Source organism: Chaetodon auriga, chromosome 20, assembly GCF_051107435.1.
Source record: "Chaetodon auriga isolate fChaAug3 chromosome 20, fChaAug3.hap1, whole genome shotgun sequence".
In the NCBI taxonomy this organism is placed as follows: domain Eukaryota; kingdom Metazoa; phylum Chordata; class Actinopteri; order Chaetodontiformes; family Chaetodontidae; genus Chaetodon; species Chaetodon auriga.
The window spans coordinates 8260705-8284197 of NC_135093.1; the positions used below are offsets into that span (position 1 = coordinate 8260705).

Consider the following 23493-nt stretch of genomic DNA (forward strand, 5'->3'; position numbering starts at 1 on the left):
AGGAACCTAAATCTTAGTCAATCTCTCTTTGTTAACTATAAAACAAACATAAATAATCTTATTTTTACTATAATTATCAAGTGAGTTTTACTCACTTTATTTTACATTAATTTTATATCCGTTTTCATGTTCATTCTATATGACACTTAAAACTGCATTTCTTGTATGAAGTCGTAAACAAATAAAGTTTACAATTATATTAAGAGAATAAATTCCGTATAAAATCCCCCCCCCCCAAAAAAAAAAAAAAAAAAATGAAAACATACTGTATAACAAATAGTTGGCATGTACTGTTAGCGTAGGAACCTTACAGAAACTAAAGATACTTCAATACTAACACATTATATATAAAAACCAAACAATCTGGTCTTTGATTTCAGCTCTTTAATGATAGAAACGACTGAACCAGACATGAAACGAGTAATGTGGCTTTGCAGGAGCGCAGGAGCGCATGAACACAACAGCATCATTCCTAAATGAAAGGATGTGTTGCAGTCTGTCAGCTCCACTGAGACTAATCATGTTTCTAACACGCTGCAATGATCAAATCAATGACATGTGGCAGGTTTCACTCAAGAAGAGGCCAATCTGAAATCAACGTTACACTTAAAAAGCACATTGTGTTTCAAACAAATACATAGTTAAGAGCAACTGTAAACATATTTTTCCATGTGCATGTTGCTATAACACAGTATATGAAATATAAAAATACCTATTGACATTTACAAAATTAAATAAATTAATATAAACAAATACATACAAATTTAAGAGTCCTTTTTAAGAACTATTACTACAGATTAATGTTAAAGATTATTGTCAGGGAACGCTCAAATCCTACACAAGTCTGGTCATTTACACGCTATGATGATTTTTAAAAAAGCACTATACAACTATCCAACAGTAAACATGAAAGACTTGGGACATTTTTAAAAGAGAAATCTTTTGTAACACTCAAGGTAATTGGCAAATGGAATTATACTTAAGACAGGTGGAAAAAGATCTTTGACTCCATGTTTTTTGGCTGATGATGATGTTTACTTTACTGTATCTTTTGTGGGTCTGGTAAGAAAAAGGCAGAAATAAGTGAACACTATCAACAAAGATCTGTTGTACTTTACTGTTGGTGTCAGTGAGCCATGAATTACTCAACATTTAGTAACACTGTTATAATGTAAGCATAATCTCAAGGAATGAAGAAGACTTTTAACACGATGGCAAAGATGTGTTTCTCAATACTGTATGAAACGTAGATCTTTACATATTGCTTTAACAGTGGTCCATAGTGTTACGTTTGGATAAATTACACAGTGGGAGGTAAGACAAACATTTCAGTCAAGAATCCAAACCTTGAAATGAATTTGTAATTGCACAGAAAATAGCAAACTGCTGTAAAGGATTGGGTACGCTGCTGCCTGAGTTTTTGATGTGGCTTCCTTCTAGCATGTGCTAACCAAATACTCGAACAGACAGGTATGTTTTTACAATGTGAGGTACTGACAAATGCAGTTCATGCTACATAAAATGATATCACTTAAAAAATAAGCAACCAACACTAAGACACAGTATCTCCACCATGTTCACTTTTTCAAATGAATGAATGAATGTAGGGTTTCCTGGTTTTTGTATTATCCGCCTTAAAATGGTGACAGGGAACGCAGGTTTGAGGATGACTCTCAGAATATAAGAACGTATGGCTCTGTGTATCCCATCAGGCCCTGGTGCTAACAGGATCACATCGGTTGTCTTTGTTGATGAAGGTAACACACACCACTTCAGTTGGCAACTTGACAAAGCAGACACAGAAACAGCACAAGCTAAGAAGTGTCTGATGCTGCTCATTATCCAATCAGCCTCCTCATCATCGCAGGTCTAGAGAAGGGCCAGCAGTACTCGTTGGGGACGGGCCCGTTGACGTTGCACTCAAAGAAGGAGAACATGGGGAACCAGATGCGAGCTCGTCGACTCTGCTGGTAGGCCCGGGTGTTGGCCAGTGTGTGGTAGTACAGGAAGAGTCTGGTGGTGATGTAGAATGCGATGAACACGTCGATGGAGTAGTGTTCGTGTGCAGCCAGGATGAAGAAGATGCCGAAGAGATTCAGGACCCAGGACAACGTGTGAATGAAGTTCCAGCTTCGTGGGGTGTCTGTTAAATACAAAGAAAAAACAGTTGAGGACAGATTCAGCAGACTAGCTTATTGTTGTTGTTGTTGTTGTTGTTGTTGTTTGGAGTTTCAGTGCACCATCCAGAAATCTGTCACATCCTGAGGTGACAGACGTCTTCTGTGCAGGTGGGACTGAGGAAGGATAGTTTTCATTTCAGTTGTAATACCACTGAAGGACACTGGGTGGCAACAAAGGGACAATGTTGCCAAATATGGTTACAGAGTTTCTTCCTCTGCATGCTCTGATTTTTTCTCTGATGTCACAAATAACCGCTCATAATATCACATCCTTTTCATGAATGAATGTGGGTGGAATCTGGCAAACAATTTTATATTCTAAAGGGAACTGTGTGTAAGTCTCAACAGAAAGCAAAGTCAGAGCTGTCTCATGTTTCTGTGATTTTTTTTTTTTTTTTTAACAAACTGCCGTTTAACTAAATCTTAGGTGAAATTATTAAACTTTTAATATCATATCATCAGTTATTATCAGTGATTTCATTGTCATTTCACCTTAATCTTAAAAGTCCAGTGTGAAAGATTTCAAGGGATTTATTGATAGAAATGTAATATAATCTTCACAGTTATTTTTTCATTACTGTATAATCACCTGAAAATAAGAATCATTGTGTTTCATTACTTTAGAATGAGCTCTACATATCTCGCACTAGATGCCACTCAATCCTTCACACTGGACCTTTAACATGAAAAGTTTTTGAAGTATAAAGCTATGAAGCTGGTCCTGGTCCCCACTGAATGTAAAGCAAAAATGACCTCAGACTGAGACACTACTCACACTCTGTGACAAAGAAGTTGAGCATGGTAAGGACCACAGTGTGGCCGCTGAACATGTAGTCACCACAGGTATGAACTCCTGTCAGGGTCATCCCAAAACCGCTCCAGATGGCCACAGCTCGCTGCAGTTTGGCCCACATGTCACCATAGATCTAGAACATGAGAAGTGAAACCGTCAGTACTGTGATCTTTCAAAAACAGGCAGAGGTGTAGTGTTTCAGAATTGCTATAGAAGAAATGCATCATGCGTCACCTTTCCTGAGCATTGCAGGTGCTGTCCTGGCACAGACAGGGAAGTGACAAACATGGTGATGCAGCGCAGCATGAACACCGTCCCCATGAGGCTGCACATGCGCCGCAAAAGGATGGACCTGCAAGTGGTGAGAAACAGTTAACCCGTGTATCCTACAGCACAGTCCACGCAGTAACAATACTGCACTGATGTGGATGGCTCTACCTGTGCTTATGGAGCAGCAGAACCAGCAACCAGATATTGCAGAGGATCACTCCACATGCTTCAGCCATAGCAAAGGCCCATGGTATTCTAGGCACACTGTTTGAACAAAAAAGAAAAAAGAAGAGGTTAGCGCTAAGATGTCAATTAGCTGTTCCACAAAAAGTTAACTGACAACTATTTGTGGTAATCTTTTAATAGTTATTTTTATTATTATTATTCTTATTATTAATAATTTCTGTCATGTATGAACAAAAACACGCAGGTTCACTAAAACCCTGAACTGGCACTTCCTCGAAATGATGTTTCCCAATAAACTGCGACATTCCATGAAAGGCTAAAGGCTAGTCATAAACAACGGGTCACACTACAAAGTAGGTCACTTTAAAAAACACTCAAAGATCTCTTTGAACCAAAGCTAGCCCATCAGGAATATGTGAGGACAATAATAGAAACATGCTACAAGGAAGTAGGGCAATTATAATGTCCACCATCTGGTGTGATGTTCTGAAAATGTATATTTCTGTTGCGCTGTCTCTTTGGAATTTCACAGCTGACTGTTTTTGTTGTTTTTTTGAGGGCTATCCAATGCCCCAGGTCAGAAAAAAAGAGTGTCTTAGCTGTCACACACCCACCTGTCGAGGAAAATATCTGGCAGTGGAGGGTACGTGCGCATGTCAGGCACCCTCTCGTGCACTATGACCATGACAAAGGACGTGAACCCAAACACAAACACCACGTAGATGGAGCTAAGCACTGTTTTCCAGTACTCTGGATCCAGGCGCCTCGTCTGCTGCTTGTACTTCCCATTAGTGTACTGGTGATACTCCTCTCCCACTGGTGCTGTATCAGTGCTATCGCAGTCCCTTCCTGAGTCCCCATTACACAGCCAGTCCAAACTGCCCCCGGAGCCTGTCGGAGAGTGACCGTCAAAGGGCAGACCCAGCTCCTCCAGCACGTCTATGTTCTGTTTCTGGAGCTTGCGGATGGACACCATCAGCCGTTTGATGTCCCCCAGCACCTTGAGCTCCAGAGGTGGCGAGCGGAGGTCATACTCGCTGAGGGCGAGCAGGCTGGTGCCGTCCAGTCGGTGCTTGTTGCACAGCAGGTCCACATAGTCACAGAAGCCCTCTTCCTTCAGCCACTTGGCGACGTGTTTGGGCGTCCAGCGACGGACACTCAGTTGTGTCATTTCCTTCTCACTCTGAAGTCTGAAGAAAAGCACATTTAAGTTGAAGTGTGACTCTAATGACTGGGCTCTCTCTTACTATCTGTTCCTGTCTGACTTCCTCACCAGCAAACAAAGGAATCATAAGGAGAAGTAGGCACTCTTTATTTCCACTGAATCAGCAATACTATAATAAGATATAAACAGAAAATGACTTCACTTTGTGTCCAAATTATGAATGAAAAGCAAGTTTAAGATGATCCCTGAGCTACACAGAGAGGCTGAGCAATCACATCTTAAGCAACCATGTGAGGCAAGACACAGGCTGGAGTTTGCTTAGATAAGTTTGCACAATGGAAACCACACCCTAAGAATTTAGGTGAAGGATCAGACAAATTCACCAGACCAGACACTGACTTGGAAATAGAGATGGATAAAAACATGCTGGTTATTATCCCTAATCTTATTTGTAGTTGACACCATCCTACACACTGAAAGGAATAATCCTCGTTTCAGCTCAACTTCAGTGTCTGTGCCAAAAAAAAGCTTTTTAAAATCTGTTTCCAGGATTGGAAAGACATCCAAACAATGTTAGCATCTATCTGTTCAGGGCTGACATATTTTGGCATTGTAGCTTTTGTGCTTTACAGACGGTCAGTAACTTTGTCCATTAAAAGCAGCTACCTGCAATAATCCCCATCACCAGCTATCAGTAAGGTGGGGCCACGAGCTAATATCACTAACGCCTTTCACTATATGGTCAGATAACCAGCCAGCCTGGCACTTGACAGTGTTCATAATCACAAGCATGTCTGAGGTCGACATGATAACAAGCGAAAGCATCCTTTCGTCTATCACAACAACCCTGCCCCAGCAGGCTAATTCAGTTCGAGCTAACGTTAGCTAGCTAGCAAGCAAGCTTTGATCAATGCGTGCGCCTTACCCTCACTCACGCGGACTGAGATGTAACAGAGGACGATGTAGAAACTCGTTTACGCAGCTAGCTAACTAAAAGGCATCTCACAAGAATCTGGAGAAATCATAATAGCGTTTGCTGCAATAACACGGGCTTGCTGGAAATCATTTCGCTTTGGCTTCGCGCTGGTTAGCATTTGTTGACAACGGAAAGCGGTAATGTCTACAATAGCTGCGCACGTGAAAAGACCCGCTACACGGGGTTCGGCTCCACCTGGCCAATAGGGACACCAACAGGTGAAAAGTGGATACTGCAGCGTGTTTAATTCTGTAGCATTGTGGCTGTTAAAAAGAAAAGCAAGTCATTCTTTGAGCAGTTAAAAGCCACAGAATTAGAAATCGTAGTTGGACATAAAATGTACTTCATAAAGATTTGGAGGTGCGAGGCTGACATTCAGTATATGGGTCAGTGATTTAATTTTAGAACAGGGACACCTGTCCTTGTCAGTACCAACATGGTTGTAGTAAATGCTCAACAGAGTTTGAAAACAAATGCTGGGAGAAGAAAATAATACAAATTTCAGAGTACTCTTTTGCTATGCAGACAACTATAAATGTGCATGCAGTCAACTATGAACCAGGACAGTAATGCAGCTTCCCCTGTCACTCCTTCTGTTAAAGACTTGGTGAAGGTTTTGTACGGAGGAAAAAGGTTTGGTAATCATGTGGATGAAGTTTGGCCTAACCTATTCATTGGCGACATGTGAGTGGCATTTCTCTTGACAGCTTATGAAATAAAAATAACCCCAAATTGTTTCTTTCTAAAATGCTTTTTTTTTCTTTTAATCCCTTTGTCCTTTGTCCACAGGTCAGTAGCCAATGATCGCTACAGTCTATGGAAAATGGGAATCACTCATGTTGTGAATGTAGCTCATGGGCGGATGCACTGTCAGGGAAGTCGTGACTTCTATGGCTCCACTGTGGATTATTATGGAGTACCTGCCGATGATTCACCATCCTTTGACCTCTCTCGCTATTTCTTTCCAACTGCTGCGTACATTCAGAGTGCACTTGACACAGCATGTGGTAAATACCCATCGTGTTGCTTTATTGTCACTCAGTTTTATCTCAGGCTATGCAGGCCTCCTGCACGCCCCTCATCTTATCCACAATAAAATCCCAGCATCAGCTCATGTTTTATGCTCATTGTAATCTTTTTCTTCTTACCAGCTCGGGTGTTTGTCCACTGTGCTGTTGGAGTGAGCAGGTCTGCCTCCCTCGTCCTGGCCTACCTAATGATCCACCACCATTACACCCTCCTAGAGGCCATCAATAAGGTCAAAGAGCACAGGTGGATTTTCCCAAACAGAGGATTCCTCAAACAGCTTCGTGCTTTGGATATGAAACTGCGCATGACATCCTGAGTAATCCTCTGCACCTCATAGATTTTCTAATTTACAGAGCCTCAAACACCTGTTTCCTCAAGATAAATGAAGGATTCAGCACCTGCCAGTGGAAGGACATGGTGTACTTTGACTCTAATCAGTTTGTTTCAACAATGCTATTGAATTAACTGTATTTTCATTAACTCTGATGCTGTGTTTGATGTGAATCATGCTGCCTGCTCACAGGATATTGACCCTTATATTCATAGGAGATGAGTGTAATCAACGCACCCTCAGGCAGAATCGATTCTAAGACTGAACATGAGACAAAATGACTTATTTAACCTTTCCATTATGTCGAAAAATATTTGCAACCCTGCTGCACACTTTCACTAAAATATCATACTTAACATTCAGTTTTTATAATTTAATTTGTTACATATTGCCCTTTTTTGTCTGTATTATGTCATGTTGGTAGCACTTCATTTTAATCTCTTGAATGTAGCGTTTAAAAACAGCATATGAACAGTCAGTAGATGGTTTATAACAGAGAATAATGTCGCTGCAAGCAAAGTTCAGGACATTTTAATGTGATTATTAATGTAACTGAAAACATATGAAGCACCCATAACTGGCATGCTAACAGTTTTAAGCTCACCTGTGAATGACAGATGTGCACGTCAACACTAGTTAATAAATGCTTTATAACAGGTTGTAAGGATTTGTTTGTAATCTAGCATCATTATACAAGATTACAGTTATGTTATGAAGTATTCCCTATCTGTTTATGCACTGGATATGAATATATTAATAAACATTTGTTTAAACTAAACTTAAAATGTTTGATTTTTAAGGAAGAATGAAATGAAGTAAGTAATGGTACTCATGACCTCAGTATTTCTCCATCAGATTCTTTAAAACCATGAAATAAAAGCAACCAGTGGTCTTAAATTATGCTGTGCACACTTGCTAATGTGAAGTGTTTAACTCCTCAACCCTAACCCAGAGACATCTTCCCCTCCATGACCGGAGTTCTTCTGGGTAAAGGATCATTCCTCTTCCCTGGTAAATATTCTAGAGCTCATTGTTGAGTGCCTCTCTCAGAAAAGTGCTTAAAATGCTTCGGAAACAGCTTCTCAAACACAAAGTATCCACACATTATCAACCGAACCTCTTCCCACACATGAGCATACATAACTACACTTAGCATCTGGATCGCACCAGAATCCCACATTAACCAGCAGGTACGGATCGTATATTCAAAGTATTACATACATATCAGGTGGGATTTATTCCCACCACATACACTACCATACGTTGATCAATAAGCAGAAGCAGCACTTTAAATAATCAATCGATAACTGTCTCCAGGTCAGAATGACCCGCAGACCTTTATTGACGGATTTTGTGTACAACATCAGGACTGACTTTTCACAGCACACCACTGCATCTATGCTTTACGCACACACACGACCCTGAATGAAGAGAAGTCATCACATTTGATGACTTAAAAGAGAGGTTAATTATGTTTTTCTTCCATTTAAAAAGCTGAAATGGAGGAAATTGACCTGCAACATAATAGGAAGGTTAAAAGAGACACTTGCAGCAGTGCGAGGGCTGTTTATTGTCATGTGCAGCCAATGGCAAAGCTTCACTTTTTTTCTCCTCTTCAGCCAATTTGCTTTCACAAGATATTCATGTCAGAGCGGTAAAGTAGCTGCATGAAGCTGTTAGAGTATTTCTGTTCCATGAATGCTGCATCACATCGGACTTTCTGTCATCGTAAGCAATGCACTTAAACATTCTGTCCTTAATTACATCCAATTATTGCTGCTTTATGGAATGATTCATCTCTGTTTGAGGCTTATTAAATTAGAGTCCCACAGCGGTGTGAAAAGCAGAGCCCGGGCAGCACTGTTTGTTGTTCTGCCCTCTGCACGAGTAAGACTACACGCTAGGTTAAGCACTAAATTGGGTAACTGTCCAGTGACAGCAGATAAACACCTGCTCGTACAGATCATCCTGAGCCGGAGCTGACGGGAACTGCTTTGATATAACAAACATTTGGACCAGTAATCGATCCAAGACAAGGGATTTGGACTTAAAATGTCAACCCTGAAAGACAAGAGAAAAGAATATCTGACTGTGAAGGATCTGCAGAAGGTTTTGGACTCGTGTAAACTACATCTCAATGAAGTTGATGAGGTCTGGCCAAAAATATACATAGGGAATGTGTAAGTATACAGTTTTATTTTTAATCAAACCCGACTTAATGAGTTCGTCTTGAATGGAAATGTGAAAATTGTTACTTGTAATGTTAAACAGTCATCTTTTCCAAATGATTGCGTTATTCTGGTTTGTGCTGTGATGCTTAGCGTTCACATATGTCTTGAACCTCTTTCTGTTTCTTTGTCTTGCTAGGGCAGTAGCCCAAAACAAGGCTGCCTTGCAGAAATTAGGTATAACTCATGTATTAAATGCTGCACACTCCAAGCGAGGCAGCATAGGGAACCAAAGCTTTTATGGCAACAGCTTTGTGTATTGTGGCATTCCAGCAGATGACTCAACATACTTTGATCTGGATGTTTACTTCCAGCCTGCAGCTGATTTCATTCATAAAGCTCTAAAGTCACCTGATGGTAAGAGTCCTCAAGGCTTCATTTTCACCTGAATTATCATATTTCAGAGTTCTAATTATATTAAACAGTAGCTCTAACGATAGAGTAATTTGCTGCAAAAATATGGTAGTTTTCTAAGTTCCTGCACATCTTTTATGTCACTCCTTTCATCCTTAATAAACCCACCTACTCAAATTCTCCCATCATGCTGTCCTTTCAATGTCACCACAATGTAACCCAACTTGCAAAGGTATGTAAGTGTATTTTCAGCCGGCAGTAATAATAAGGGTCTTACCTTGCAGAATTTAAGTCTATAATGTGACCATGGCTCTTTTCAGAGAAGCTATCAAGCAGAGGACGAGTTGGGATTAAAGAGACAGTCGGACCCAGTCTGCAAAGGGACCTTAAATGAACAAAGGCAATGAATTGTGGGAACTATTTTTAGCTCACGGCAGGAAAAAGAAGGGCCACAGCGTGAGACGGGCAGCCATGTATGATATTAATAAGACTGAGGCCTCTCGCTAATCCTTCCGTCACATCCCCTTCGCCTTCGTCTTGTCTGTTTTTCAGGGAAAGTTCTGGTGCACTGCATCATGGGAATGAGCCGGTCATCGACTTTGGTGTTAGCATACCTCATGATCTACTGTCACCTTCCGCTCAAACATGCTTTGAAGAAATTGATCCAGAAGAGAGCCATCTACCCCAACAGGAACTTCCTGGCTTTGCTGCTGGATCTGGATTTGCAGCTGACAAGAAAAAAGAAAACATGTCAGATCCTGTAATCACGAGAAGTTTACACTTCTTAGCCACACAGCAGCGTGGTATCTAGGGATGGTGGCGATGCCGGTCTGTCTGCTGCTCTGGAGTGAAATATCTCTACAGCTAATGGACTGTCATAAAATTTGTTTCAACTAATGATTTAATTTTCGTCAAACTCAGATATACTTTGAGATTCACACTAATTAATCATGCTATCATATTAAGAAAAAAAGAAGAATGGGAGAGCTGAACGCATAATGCACTTATTTAATCTAATAAGTTTTTTTTATTAGAATGTTAACATGTTACCAAATATCATTAATATGACAACATTAATTTAACACGCTAAATATTAATAACTTTTCATTTTTAATACTGTGATGTTGTGTACTGTGACTCATGTTGTGCTAAATATTAGCATGTTACACCAACATGTTAAAAATTAGCACATTAGCATGCCAAGTAGGCAACATCCATGTTATCACGCTAATATATACATGCATAAACATCAGCAAATTAGCATGTTGTTAGCATAGCAACATGCTTTTGTAAAAGTTTAGATTCTAACAGACTGTTAGCATCCAGTAAGCTAACTGTTATCATGCATGGAAGCATGATGGTTGTTGGCATGTTAACAGGCTAACAGATGTTAGGCTACACTCACGTTAACATGCTAGCATACAAAACATCACATTCTAAATATTAGCAAATTAACATGTTGCTAGCATACTGACATCCTATTGCTAATGTTGTATTCTAACAGCATGTTAACATCCAGTACACTAGTTGTTAACAAGCATGGAAAAAGGCATGCTAACATGCTAACACTTGTTAGCATTCATGTCACTGCACAACTGAGCCAAAGTACAGTTGAAGCTGATACAGCACATCAAACTGGAAGAAAGTTGCACCAAATCTGAAAATGAAGAGCAGCTGAGCCCATGGATACAGGAAATGAGCTTATAATACATTTTATAATTTTAGAATACGTCCATGGCTAAGCTTGTCAAGAGGGGTTTGAGGTGTGGTAATAATAACATAGTAAGAACATGACCTTTCCTCTGGCGCCACCCTCAGGCCAAGCTTTACATTTTAGGTCTCGGGGTCTAACAGCGCATTGCATTGCTACCATAGACTTTAAAGGCTTTTTTACATTTTTGGAGGCAGTAATGTTAAGAATGTCTTAACAAAGAAATGGGTTGGTTACAGAACAGATTAAAACTTAATCTATGTGAAGTGAAAACTGAATAACGAACACTAACAGTAAGAAGATTTTAGTGCTTTTTATGTCAAGTCGTTACCTCTCATTCATGTAAAACGTTTTCTTTTCTTCAACGCCTCACTTTGTTTTACAGCAGACTGGACCAAATGTCTTATGGAAAATGTTTTACAAAGCATCATTTTTGTAAACTCCAAGACTCAGAAAAGACAGAACACGTTTCTTCATGTCAACTTTCAACTCAAAATGGGAATCAATCTACGACGTCTGTCTCTGCACCAATCAGTGTTGACAGTGTGAAACTCCTTTGGTGTATTCATCAAGCTGGATTGAGCTGATCAACCCTGTACTGCACATCAAAGATTTTCAGGCCTTTGATTGTCATTTGAGAAACATTATGAATGTCAAACACAAAAAGGTACACAGATTCATCTGAAATATAGTTTGACAGCAATGATTCCCACCTGCTTTAAATCATTATCTCCCAAACTCACTATATCACACACACACGTACACAAACACACATTTGAATCAGTTCATTGTGAATAAAACCTCCAAATATTATGACAGAAAACAGCAGTATGTGGAAAAACTACACTGAATCATATGGCAGGAGTTCTATTAGACATTCAGTTTCAATACAATCTTTAGGTAGTTTATTTGGATCTGAGAGAAATGATACAGTAAATTAAGAAGTTTTACAAAAAATGATGAAAAGACATGTTTGCATTGTTTGTACATATGTTCTTCTCTGTGTAATTATTTTGACATATTTCTTTAATGCTTTAGCCAAGATATGTCCATATTGCAAGTGGTTTTTTTTTTGGTTTTTTTTTGCTTTGTTGAAGGTTTATCTTAAATCAGCTTATGTGTTTTCATTTTCAAATGATCCACATGTAAACGGAGATCAAAAACTCCTGACTTGACCACATGTCCAGGTGTTGATTTAAACACACCTCGCTGTAGAGAAGAATCTCAGCAAAGACTGTGTCAGATTTAAGCTCAAGTGCAGCAGCACTGATCTAATTCTCTTGCTATTGAAAAAGCCGTGTCCTATCCTCCCTCCTGTGCTGGTAGCTCGGGTAACCTTTAAGGAATGCAGAAGATGATGCCAGAATTATTTTGGGCTGAGATTCAGATGTTAAAATAGCAAAAAAGGTTGCAGGGTAGATTACCAAGGAGAACGAAGACAGTTGTGCTGTCGACCTACATGTAGCTCTTGTACAGAGAGACCTTGAAAAGCAACGTTTCCAGCCAAGGCAAGTGTCTACTAACAACGTGTTCTTACGATTTTATTGCAGGTCCATGTTGGAAAATATTTATTAGTGTGTACAGTGTCTATAAACTACAGTGTGTGTATTTATTGTACTGTATACCTTTGTTTGCAAGGTAAACATATTTCTAAAGCACTTATATAAATGAGTATGCACTGTGATGATACTGCATTGCCTGATGCATTACTGCTCTTTGTCCTTTTATTAATTTGCTAACAAATCCAGACGAACCACATCCAAAAGGCTAAAGAGAGAAGTGTAATTCATAAAACCACCGAGAAGAGGCCCAGAGGAGGTAAAAAGCCATTTTTATTTGCCCTCCATGTTAACCGTGGGCACTTTCCCATACATAGCATCTTTAATTACACAGAAGTAGAGCAGGAAGGACAGGTTAGCCTAAGGGGGGAGGCTATGAAAGCAGCGCTGCAGCTCAACATGTGCACCAGGGAAATCAGTTCTCTGCCCTGTTGGTGGGAGGGAGGGAAGGGTTGTACTTATAGATCAATGAAGAGAAAGAAGAGCCTCCAGGTACTCTGGGCACATGTTGTACTTGTGCAAAGACACACTTTATTCTGTCTTTATGACTCACAGACTCATATGCATGGAGCATATGCCTGGTGAGATGCAGCTTCTCTTGCATGCATATGCTCTGAGTGACACACATGCAACCATGCACATGCAGAGATGGATAAAGCCATCATGATGTTTGAGTGCACCTCCATATGCCACGGCAGCTTAACAAAAGGTCACTGAAACAGATTTGGTCTCAATGACTCATCCCTGTGGACACGACAATAAGTCTCCGAACCCCGAGCGCCACATTATGTCTCCACACACCAGCAAAATGCAAATATGAAGCTGAGCCGCCATCGGTTTCTTTACTATAACAATGCATGCACATCGTTCGTACGTCCTCAGCCTGGAGCAGAATCACACAGCTGCCTAAATGGATGCTAATGTATACAATAACCATAGTGTAAGTCTCTCCACAGCCCAGTGTATAAATTGTAAATGCACAGGTTAGACTTGCCTGCAGGAAATGAAAAGCTGATGTTTACAGGCCTTGAATACCAATTTTCTTTATCTCTGGAGATAAATAAACCCACCAAGTGCTACTGAACTGTAGATAAAATAATGAGAGCATCATGAGGTCATCTTACAATGTTGTCATCTTAATTATGTGTTCTTGTGGTCCTTTGCTGGTGTGGAGTGTATTTATTACCATATGTATTGTCTAGATTTAAAGGCTATAGGCCTCTATACCTGATGTCCTAGTAAATGATTATCTAGCATTCACAGGAACATCAGAATGTGTCTAAATCTGTATCCGCATTTCCTGTCTTCAATTGTGGATGAGCACGGTGAAGAAAAAACATTTCCGACCCTTCTAATGACTTCTCAGCACTTGTTGTGCTCAAACCTTCATAGCAATGACAAGTTCTGTTGGTTCAACAAGCCCGCTGCATAAACTCCCAGTTAAACTCTGGTAGAATATTATGTGGTACTTCTATGTGACAGGTTGTAAAAGCAGAAGTGGAGCATCCAGACATGCCCAGAGGCCTCAGCTGCTTGGCGAGCCCTGAGGGGGCAGACGGCAGGTATGAGACCCCCCCGGCTTCAGAGCTCCACAGGCTGATGTGGACAAAGAAAGGAACCAGCAGCCATCTGGATGAAGTTCAGCCAAGGATCTATATTGGAGACATGTGAGACCAGAATAGTAAAAATCTTTCTAACTTGTTTTACTACAAGACATACTAATGAAGAATATACAGATTGTAACCAATGAAGGTTTTGAACCCTCGTGTAAATGAAGGAAGTCAACTTTCTAATGCAGCCCTCAATTTTTCAGCTGTTGTTTAATAAATATGTTAAACATTAGCATTGAACTGGGCTAAACCTGTGTATGCCAACATATTAACGTAAACATTAGGCTATTTGCTAAACATTAGCATGGCACCATGCTAACTATATATATGCTAACATTAACATAAACGTTAGGCTATAATTATGCTGAACACTAGCACATTAAAATGCTAATTTCACACAAATTAGCCATGGATGTAGCATTAGCATGTGAGCATGTTAACGAGCTAATGTGCTAAACACAAAATATATCTGGGAGGTGCAGAGTTGGTGCACCCAAACAGAAGACAACAGTCAGCATAATGTATAAACTGCCAAGGTTTAGATATCTGTCATCCCAAATACGATGGAGCTGAAATAAATTTAATTTGTGCTGTTAAAAGTAACATTAAAAAAATTAAACAGCAAGTGAGCAGCAACTGACAACACTTGTATGTGTATTATTTTGGTGAAGGAAAGTTGCTCCAATTAATTATTAAAAATCAATCCAAACCAAAAGGTTTCATAACTTAAATGTGAATCCACAACTTAACAACAACATAAAAGCTCTTCTAATCAATGCAATATACAGCTTATTAATTATCTATAAGGCATTAGTAAATGTTTTATTAATGATAAATATGACAACCACTAATTAATTTCGAAGCATTCCTTATTGTGCAGTGGTCATACGTATTGTTTGCCATCATGGACTGTGCTCATAGGACGGACTAATCTGCACTGGACAGATAATTATGCTTTTTCCCTTTTAGGTATGCAGCCAAAGACAAGAGGACACTCCAGGCTCACCACATCACCCATGTACTTAACGCTGCTGATGGGAAGTTCAACGTGAACACGGGGCCCAGCTTCTACCGAGACACCAACATCACTTATCATGGAGTGGAAGCTTTTGACATGCCATCCTTTAACCTGAGTCCCTTCTTTTATTCAGCCGCCAATTTTATCAAGAACGCTTTGAGCTCGCCCACAGGTGAGCAGCTCTCACTGTACTCAAGGTATTTCTCATCACTCTTGCACATTAACTCAGGGAAGACGTTTTTTTTTTCTGCAAGGCAAAGAAACAGAAACATTTGTCAGTCAATTCCCATTAGAGCAGCCCCCCTAGTTGTATTAGTCATTAAAATGCAAATCAAACACTAAACATAATATCAAGCTAATATCTTTCCCCCACGGTAATCTTCTCATAAGCTCAGACCCTGGCCAGGAAAATTGGTTTTAAATGGATTGCCCTGGTAATTTGTAAGCAACACTTTTATTGGACATGGAAATTACACAATTATGTTTGTGGCCTGTGCCTGCCTGGCCTGTTATGCAAAGTGAAGCTGGTATCTGACATGACAGTAATAAGATGAGGCCTCCTCATTCACATGCTGGCTGATCGGGGGCTCCAGTGTGTGGCGGGGCCTACAGTAATCCCCGGCAGAAATACACAGACGCCAAGACAGTTCAATTACGCGCTCCTATGCCCCCTAATCCTCAGGCCCGATAAGGAACCAGGGATTACCGTGTGTAGAAACATTTGTTGCAACATTGTTGAAAACTTTTAGTCAGGAGTTAGAAGTACTCCTCTCTGTGATGTGCATGGTTTTTAATCCACAGAAGAGTAACAAATTAGACATCAGAATAAAGTTCACCACAATAATCCAGTCATTGGGTGGTTGTAAATATAGAAAAGGAGCTGGTAGAGGATGGCGGAGCTCTGGTCTGATCTGCAGGAAGTGAGATGTTGTTTCCCCCTCTTTGGCAGGTAAGGTGTTTGTCCACTGTGCGATGGGTCTCAGCCGCTCGTCCACCTTGGTTCTGGCCTACCTGATGATCCACGAGAACATGACGCTGGTGGACGCGATCAAAGCTGTCAGCGCCAACAGGAACATCTGCCCTAATGATGGTTTCCTGGAGCAGCTGCGACAGCTGGACAAGGAGCTGCACTACCAGGGATCGTCGCAGAGCTACAGTGTCAGCAGGCGGACTTGAGATAAAATCCATCAGCCTGTGAATTTGGATTATATTGCTGCTTCCTGTCAGTAACTGAGTTTGAAGTAGACATTACAACAAAGATATGACTGATTGTCTTTTCTTTGTGTGATTAAATTCCATTTTTTGTTAAGAACTTAAAGTGACTCATGCCACATTAAAGGATTTATATTGTAATGAATAAATGTTATTTGAAGGTCAAAACCAACAATAAGTTTATCCTAAAAAGAGAACTGTCCAAGCCATATAACGTCTTTACAATAAACACAACAGGTATAAAGAAAGAGCAACTACTAAATGTTTCCTTAGTGTTTTAGTCTGTGAATGACAAATCCTTAAAGGAATAGTTCAACATTTTGGGACTTGCATTCATTGGCTTTGTTGCCATCATGTGTTTTTCATAGTTTTTTGTATGATAATGTCATGCAGTTAATTCATGGTAGTGAAATAAATTCATTGTTGTTTTTGTCTCCTCAGACGATTTCTAGTTAAAAATGAAAAGGTAAAGTAACACCAGCATTATCTTTTAAGGTCTCCACATTAGGTACAAATTAATTAGTGGAGTGCTTTGGATGGACTAATGTGGCAACCTGACAATAATTCCTCACCATGTTTTGAACCGCTTCCACTATTACAACTGTAAACACTGCTGTGGTTCTGGAGTAGCTGAGTTGAAGTTGTCACCACACAAGCTGCCTGGCTTCTGTCACACTCGTCTGAGGAATAAATAGTCCACCCAGACTCTGGCATCTTCAGCTGTCTCATTCCAGGGGGGCTCAGCCTCTAAACAACACTGATTCTCTGCTCAGATGGAAAACAGAGCAAACTGTACCAATAAGGTTAGAGTTGACTTTAGTTCCTTTCCAGCAGGAGAGACTAGCAGGGGAGCAGCAATAACTTCTCAAGTTTTCCATCCAGGAACATCAAGCGTTTGGGGAAATGATCTAACTGCTAACTAGGTGCCGAGCTGAATATAATTTGTGATAATTATACAACAACACCAGAGTGAAAGACGCAGACATGAGCCCAGAGGAGGAGCCAGAGTATCAAACACCGCCCACCTGCGATCTGCTCAGCCTTCTGCTGAAGAACAGACGCCCCACTGGAGCTGTCAACGAGGTCTGGCCCAACCTCTACATCGGAGACGCGTAAGTGGCATTCTCACTTCAGGGCCCCGCTGCAATATGCTGATCCGATTGAGTAACTGTTGCTGCAAACAAGTCCTCTATTTGGCCAACTGATTGGATAAATATAAAATCTGTACATTTGAGTCACAAGTGTTGCATTTGCACACATATGCTTACAGAGCTGGCCACAGGCAAGAAAAACCCACTACACTCCTCGTGTCATCTCTTGTGTCGTTTACAGGGCTACAGCTCAGCGTAAACCCCTGCTAGGGAATCTGGGAATAACACATGTGGTGAATGCCGCGGATGGCCCCCAGCACATTGACACCGGGCCACAGTTCTACAAAGACACCGACATACAGTATCATGGAGTCGAGGCACCAGACTGTAAGGATTTCGACTTGAGCCCGTTCTTCGCCAAGACGGCTGATTTCATTCATGGCGCTCTGAGTCAGAAAGGTACGAACCCGTTTGAGCCAGAGGAAACAGAAGACACACATTGGGCCCGAGGTTTAATAATACTGCACAGCATCACAGAGTATACTGTGGTATAAAAACATGAGTCATTAAAGCTGAAAAATGATGACCCAAAAATGCACATTTCATTGTTTAGTTTGCATATATTCAATGACAGAAGGAGGAAATGAATATCATCCATTAAACTGTGTAAATTCAGCTGCTGCCTTAAAAAAGAAGTGTGTTTAAATTGGGGTTTGTTGCCAGCTGAAGCCTTTGGAGACTCCACAGTTCAGACATTTGCTCTTTATATTCATGAATTCAGCCTTTAGTTTCAAATTTCTTTAACTTAATTGTATTTTAATTGCATTTGTTTTTTCATCGAAAACAATCTATTTTTGCATCTTGCACCAGAATCTATAAGAACAATTTGTCGTCTTATCAGTGAGTTTTCATCCCAACTTTGTTATATTGAGTTTATTAAATTTTGCTTTCTTGTTCCACCCGTACAGGAGAACATCTGTCTTTGAAATCAGTCACAGTCTGATTGTTATTTAGCTATATAAGCTGCAGCTTGCATGTCTTGTGCAGTCACAGCTGATTCTTTGAGTGATTCTGCCTCCTGTCCGTGTAGGTAAGGTGCTCGTCCACTGTGCACGAGGAATCAGCCGCTCAGCGACTCTGGTTCTGGCCTTCCTCATGATCAAAGAGAGACTTACCCTCGTGGAGGCTGTGGAGGCTGTTCGCAGGTGCAGAAACATTCTTCCAAATGTTGGATTTCTGAATCAGCTCTGTCACTTGGACTCTTTCTTGGCCCTGCAGAGGAAAAAAAAATAACATCAAGGAGTAGAGCACAGAGGGAGAATTCCCTCCAACCAGGATCTTAAAGGACTAGTTTTGATCTGTTTAATATAATTCACATATTCTTTACATTACTGAACATTTTGGAAACATGGCTGCTTTGTTTTAGGTTTTTTTCAGTGTATTTTTCTACCTTCCAGACAGTATGAAAATCAGGAAGCACATGTTTCAAACTGACTTGAGTTGTGTAACCCATCACATTACACAACCGCATTTTAATGCCATTATAATGGATTTAAGTGCAGATTCAATTGAAGGTTCTGCACTGCATTACGTCATGACAATGATATAATTGAGAAAAAGAAATGCAGACTTGATGTTCTCTTAGTGGATTTTAAAATCAAGCAAATTTCAAGAGTCTGTAAAAGAGAGCGGACTTCAAACACTGGACAAACAAAACCGAGGACTTGAGATTTGACTTTCATTTTTGCTGTAAGACCTGATTAACTTGAGACTTTCTGCTGAAACAACAGGCCTCGCATAGTCACACAGCTTGAATATTTGCATTGAAATATTGTGGCTGTGCTTGAAAGGAATTCATCTCAGCTATGTTAAAACATGACAGCTCAAAGGAGGAAAATGTTCAAATGTTTGTCACTTTAAATGTCTGCCTTCAGAGATGTGAACGATTTTCATCTTGATTTGTAATCTGTTTATGACGACTTGGGACTTGACTTCAACTTGTCTAGAATGACTTGTGTATTGACTTTGACTTGTCTTGAATTACTCGTGACTTGCCTTGGAGGAGTCTTGAAAGACTTGAGACTTAAGACTTTCTGCAACAGACCACTGACTTGGTTCAGATTTGTCTTGAAAGACTTGTGACTTGACTTGAATTAATCTTGAATTACTTGACACTGGAGGAAAAGTCAGAGCAGCTCTGCCATGAACTGGTTTTATCCAGAAATGATCTGAAACCAGAGTCTGTCTGCAGTGTCAGAAAACACATCTGAAGCATTTAGCACGCATTTGAAAACAGCAATAATGTGAAGTATGCATGATTTGTCGTTAAGGAGCTGAGACACACAGAAACGCTGATCTGGCCCTTTAAGCTTGTGTCAAATACACAGCGCAATCAATACGTATCACAGGGGCCATTAAAACAAATGTAGCACAACTGCCAAAACCCCTGCTGTACTCGAACAACACGGAGACAGCGTATTCCTATAAATAAACAATGCTCCACTTATATATTCACATTTCTCAAAATACTGTGTCTTAACTGCTGCAATCCACCGCCGTACAGTTAAAACTGTGATGTCTAAAGAGGCTTGATACAAGATGATAAAAATATGCCAGCATGGTTCTGAGTGTGTGTATACAGATTCAGGTCAGACTTTGAAAAGAGATGAAACGCTGAAGCCATCTTAATAAGAGATGCTCTCCAGAGCACACTGGGAGAAAGAGAGAGGGAGATGCTGTCAAAATAAAAGGAATTGGATATCACAGGTTTAATGATTTCACTGTCAGAATGAATGATGGCAGAGTATGAAGATATGAGGGAAAAATAAAGGAGTCTGATGGTGTGAAAACTCTGTCTGACATGTTAGCAGCTTCATCCAGCCATTCTGCAACACAGTCATCATCACACTCTCACTTTGGGGGCTTGCATTTAGATCACTGAATGGACCATGCATATCATATAACGGGAAATCAAAGACATGTGCCATCCTGTGAAAAACCTCATCTGTCTAACAGTCTGACACATTTCAGTTCTCTTTTGGCCCCAGAGAGGCTCCAGAAAATGCAGAACATCCTTAACGGGTGTTGTGAGGCAGCGCTTACACGGTTTCTCCCAGCGTCTGAAGATATGCAGAAAGGCTAAGAGAGACTGACACAATTTCAAGGATTCGCTCATACGGCTGAGCAAAAGCTCCGAGTGTCCTGTTCACTCCAGTGAATATGGGTATCCTTTGGCAAGTGCAAAGTTTGGATAAGCACGGCTTCCTGCCAGCAGTGGAGATTAAAGTTGTGTGTTTAGAAGTGGATGGCAGGGACTGGCTGGGTGGAAGTTTTCCCCACAGGCAGGGAACGCGGCAGCTAAGGTCAGGGGCCCGCCACATCACAGCCCTAAAAATATCCTCCGCATTTGATGCCCGTCACAGAGCGGTTATACAATCTGTGCCCTGACTTGAGCCTGCCAGAATTAAACCTCACCGTGTTCTGCCTTTAAGGACTGCTTCACAACAAGCTGCCAGAATGATGAAAACAAAATTTTCAAGCAGGAAGACGGAGGACCTCAAACTCTCGGTGAGTGGTACTGGAGATGCATGTGAAAAACAAAAACCAAAACTGCACTTTCGCATGATTGCAGAGGGAGAAAAGTGGAAGGGAGAAAAAAAAGCGAGTGTGGTATTTCTTTTCCCCCTTAAGCTAATAAATCATGTGTGAAAGGAAGCCACAGTGAGAAAATGGCTTCTCACAAGTCAAAGACTGGCACCAAGATAAATGTTACAAAGGCAGCAGAGGAATCCAGTCCAGTGGATGAATATGTCACACCTGGGGGCTATGAGCTGGAGAAAATCCTCAACCGTGGGAGTGTGGCTTACACTCATGTCAACGAGGTCTGGACTAATGTCTACATCGGGGACGAGTAAGTAAAAAAGTATTACCAAACTGAATAAAACGACAGAGGATTAAAATAATATTCACACTGGCTTCTTGCAGGCAGACTGCAAAGGACAAGTATAATCTGAAGAGGTTGGGGATTACGCACATCTTGAACGCAGCAGAGGGGACGTGGAACAACGTAGACACCGGAGCTGGTTACTACAGCGACATGGACATTGTCTACTATGGCGTGGTGGCAGAAGATGTGGCAACCTTTGACCTCAGCCAGTATTTCTTCTCTGCTGCCCGGTTTATTGAAGAAACGCTGAGCAATCCTCAGAGTAAGACGACACGTAGTTAAAGGGTCATTTCAACATATCGCTTAAAGGAAAGGGTTTTAGTGACTTTGAGACATTTGCGTGTAAACATCCACCACCCGAGCATGCTTTTATGATCATTTGTGATCTTCAGAAGCATTGAAATGCAGACTTGTCAATGCTTTGAGGACCACGGTTGAAATTTAATTCATCATATTGAGCTGGTGTCAAAAAAGGTTTGGTTGTAGGAGCCCGATTTTTGAGATATTCGCCCTCAAACATCACCCGTCATCCTTCAATGCTGGCATGAAAGGAATTTTGATTTCTGAAGCTCAAAGAAACTCGACATTAATGTGTAGTTTTCCAAAACAATGTCCTGGTTTCTCTGGATTATCTGCAGCCTTTGCTGTGGACGGTTTTTATAGGGACTGTGAGGTCTGTGGATTATCTGAGACAATGTTTTCGGGAAATGTTTCTATTCTTTGAGGACCGCAAATTAAATTTGGTGGCAGAGATCTCAGTCATGGATGTCGCTGAGCCAAAACTTTCCGCATGGTTAGATACCACTTCTAGGAAAGTGAAAAATATTTTTTTGTGGTTTGGGTGAAAGTGTGTTATGAAGCTTTTCCATGATTGTGTGGTTCTCCAGATAAACTGCTGGTGCACTGTGTGATGGGAAGGAGTCGGTCTGCCACACTCTTCCTCGCCTACCTTATGATCTGCGAGAACATGACGGTGGTCGACGCCATCGAGCACGTGAAAAAACGCAGGCGGATCATCCCCAACTGGGGCTTCCTGAAGCAGCTGAGAGAGCTGGACATGCACCTCCTGGAGAAAAGGGAAGAGTCGAGAGAGCAGAGCTGACTGAAGGACTCGTAGGGCAAGTTAAGCCACGAGTCAAGCCTCAGGTCGACGGAGGCAAACTCAAGCTGGCTTTCAAGTGATGTGAGCAGTCTTTGTAAAGTCGAGCGTCAAGTCATCAGGAGCAAATAAAAAGTTTCGGTCATTCACGACAAGTCCATGTTTAAGTTCTAGTCAAGTCTGAGGGCGATCACAGCAACTCTCAAATCCAAGTCCAAGTCATGGTGGAATACCAGGTTGATCACTGCAAGTCTCAACATTCAAGTCCAGTTTATGTCTTAAGGCCAATTTGGGTAATTACAAAATCAATGAAGCTGAAGGTCAAACACTAAATATATTGTCTTTGTACTGTTTTCAATTTAGAATCGGGTTGTACTCATGTCTCGACTTGGAAATGACCCACATTAGCCTAAAGACCTAAACTGGATTGGTTCAAAGTTAACCTGTCTAAATAAGTAAACTGCAGTTCAGGATTCAAGTATTTCATGAATGAAAATTACACAGCGTTTGAACATTTTCCCTTCAAACCTACAAACATTTTCCAACAACTGACGCCAGTTCCTTTTAATGCAGAGGCCTAATAATTAAATATTCAATATGTGTGACCATGCAAGGCCTGTTTGTTTTTTTTATCTTATGGGATTTTACCAGGTAAAATCTTGAGATGAGAAACTTTTGGCTTTTGAGGTTTAATATCAAGAGTAAATCGAGTCTCTGAGCAGTCAAGTCCAAATC

At 40.7% G+C, this 23493-nt stretch overlaps 6 protein-coding genes across 6 annotated transcripts; 5 read left to right on the top strand and 1 right to left on the bottom strand.

Moving 5' to 3' along the window:
* Positions 1-369: 369 nt before the first annotated feature.
* On the bottom strand, positions 370-10174 carry LOC143339393 (sphingomyelin synthase-related protein 1-like). The gene is given in 8 exon segments (XM_076760590.1): positions 370-2143; positions 2956-3106; positions 3208-3325; positions 3412-3507; positions 4044-4619; positions 9790-9860; positions 9862-9897; positions 10127-10174. Coding segments are annotated over 8 exon segments (1386 nt in total). The 5' UTR covers positions 10160-10174; the 3' UTR covers positions 370-1838.
* LOC143339388 (dual specificity protein phosphatase 13A-like) lies at positions 6007-6915 on the top strand. The gene is given in 3 exon segments (XM_076760585.1): positions 6007-6254; positions 6360-6577; positions 6722-6915. Coding segments are annotated over 3 exon segments (660 nt in total).
* On the top strand, positions 8869-10502 carry LOC143339390 (dual specificity protein phosphatase 13A-like). The gene is made up of 3 exons (XM_076760587.1): positions 8869-9110; positions 9298-9515; positions 10065-10502. Exons 1-3 carry the CDS (start codon positions 8983-8985, stop codon positions 10274-10276), a joined length of 558 nt encoding a protein of 185 aa, XP_076616702.1. The 5' UTR covers positions 8869-8982; the 3' UTR covers positions 10277-10502.
* A 3791-nt stretch (positions 10503-14293) lies between these two features.
* LOC143339389 (dual specificity phosphatase 29-like) lies at positions 14294-16695 on the top strand. The gene is made up of 3 exons (XM_076760586.1): positions 14294-14449; positions 15362-15582; positions 16360-16695. The coding sequence occupies exons 1-3, from the start codon at positions 14295-14297 to the stop codon at positions 16584-16586; spliced, it is 603 nt and encodes a 200-aa protein (XP_076616701.1). The 5' UTR covers position 14294; the 3' UTR covers positions 16587-16695.
* A 911-nt stretch (positions 16696-17606) lies between these two features.
* On the top strand, positions 17607-19006 carry LOC143339391 (dual specificity phosphatase 29-like). The gene is made up of 3 exons (XM_076760588.1): positions 17607-17734; positions 17955-18172; positions 18804-19006. The coding sequence occupies exons 1-3, from the start codon at positions 17607-17609 to the stop codon at positions 19004-19006; spliced, it is 549 nt and encodes a 182-aa protein (XP_076616703.1).
* Positions 19007-21213: 2207 nt separating this feature from the next.
* Positions 21214-22761, top strand: dusp29 (dual specificity phosphatase 29). The gene is made up of 4 exons (XM_076760589.1): positions 21214-21280; positions 21404-21623; positions 21698-21921; positions 22547-22761. The coding sequence occupies exons 2-4, from the start codon at positions 21442-21444 to the stop codon at positions 22759-22761; spliced, it is 621 nt and encodes a 206-aa protein (XP_076616704.1). The 5' UTR covers positions 21214-21280; positions 21404-21441.
* Positions 22762-23493: the final 732 nt, after the last annotated feature.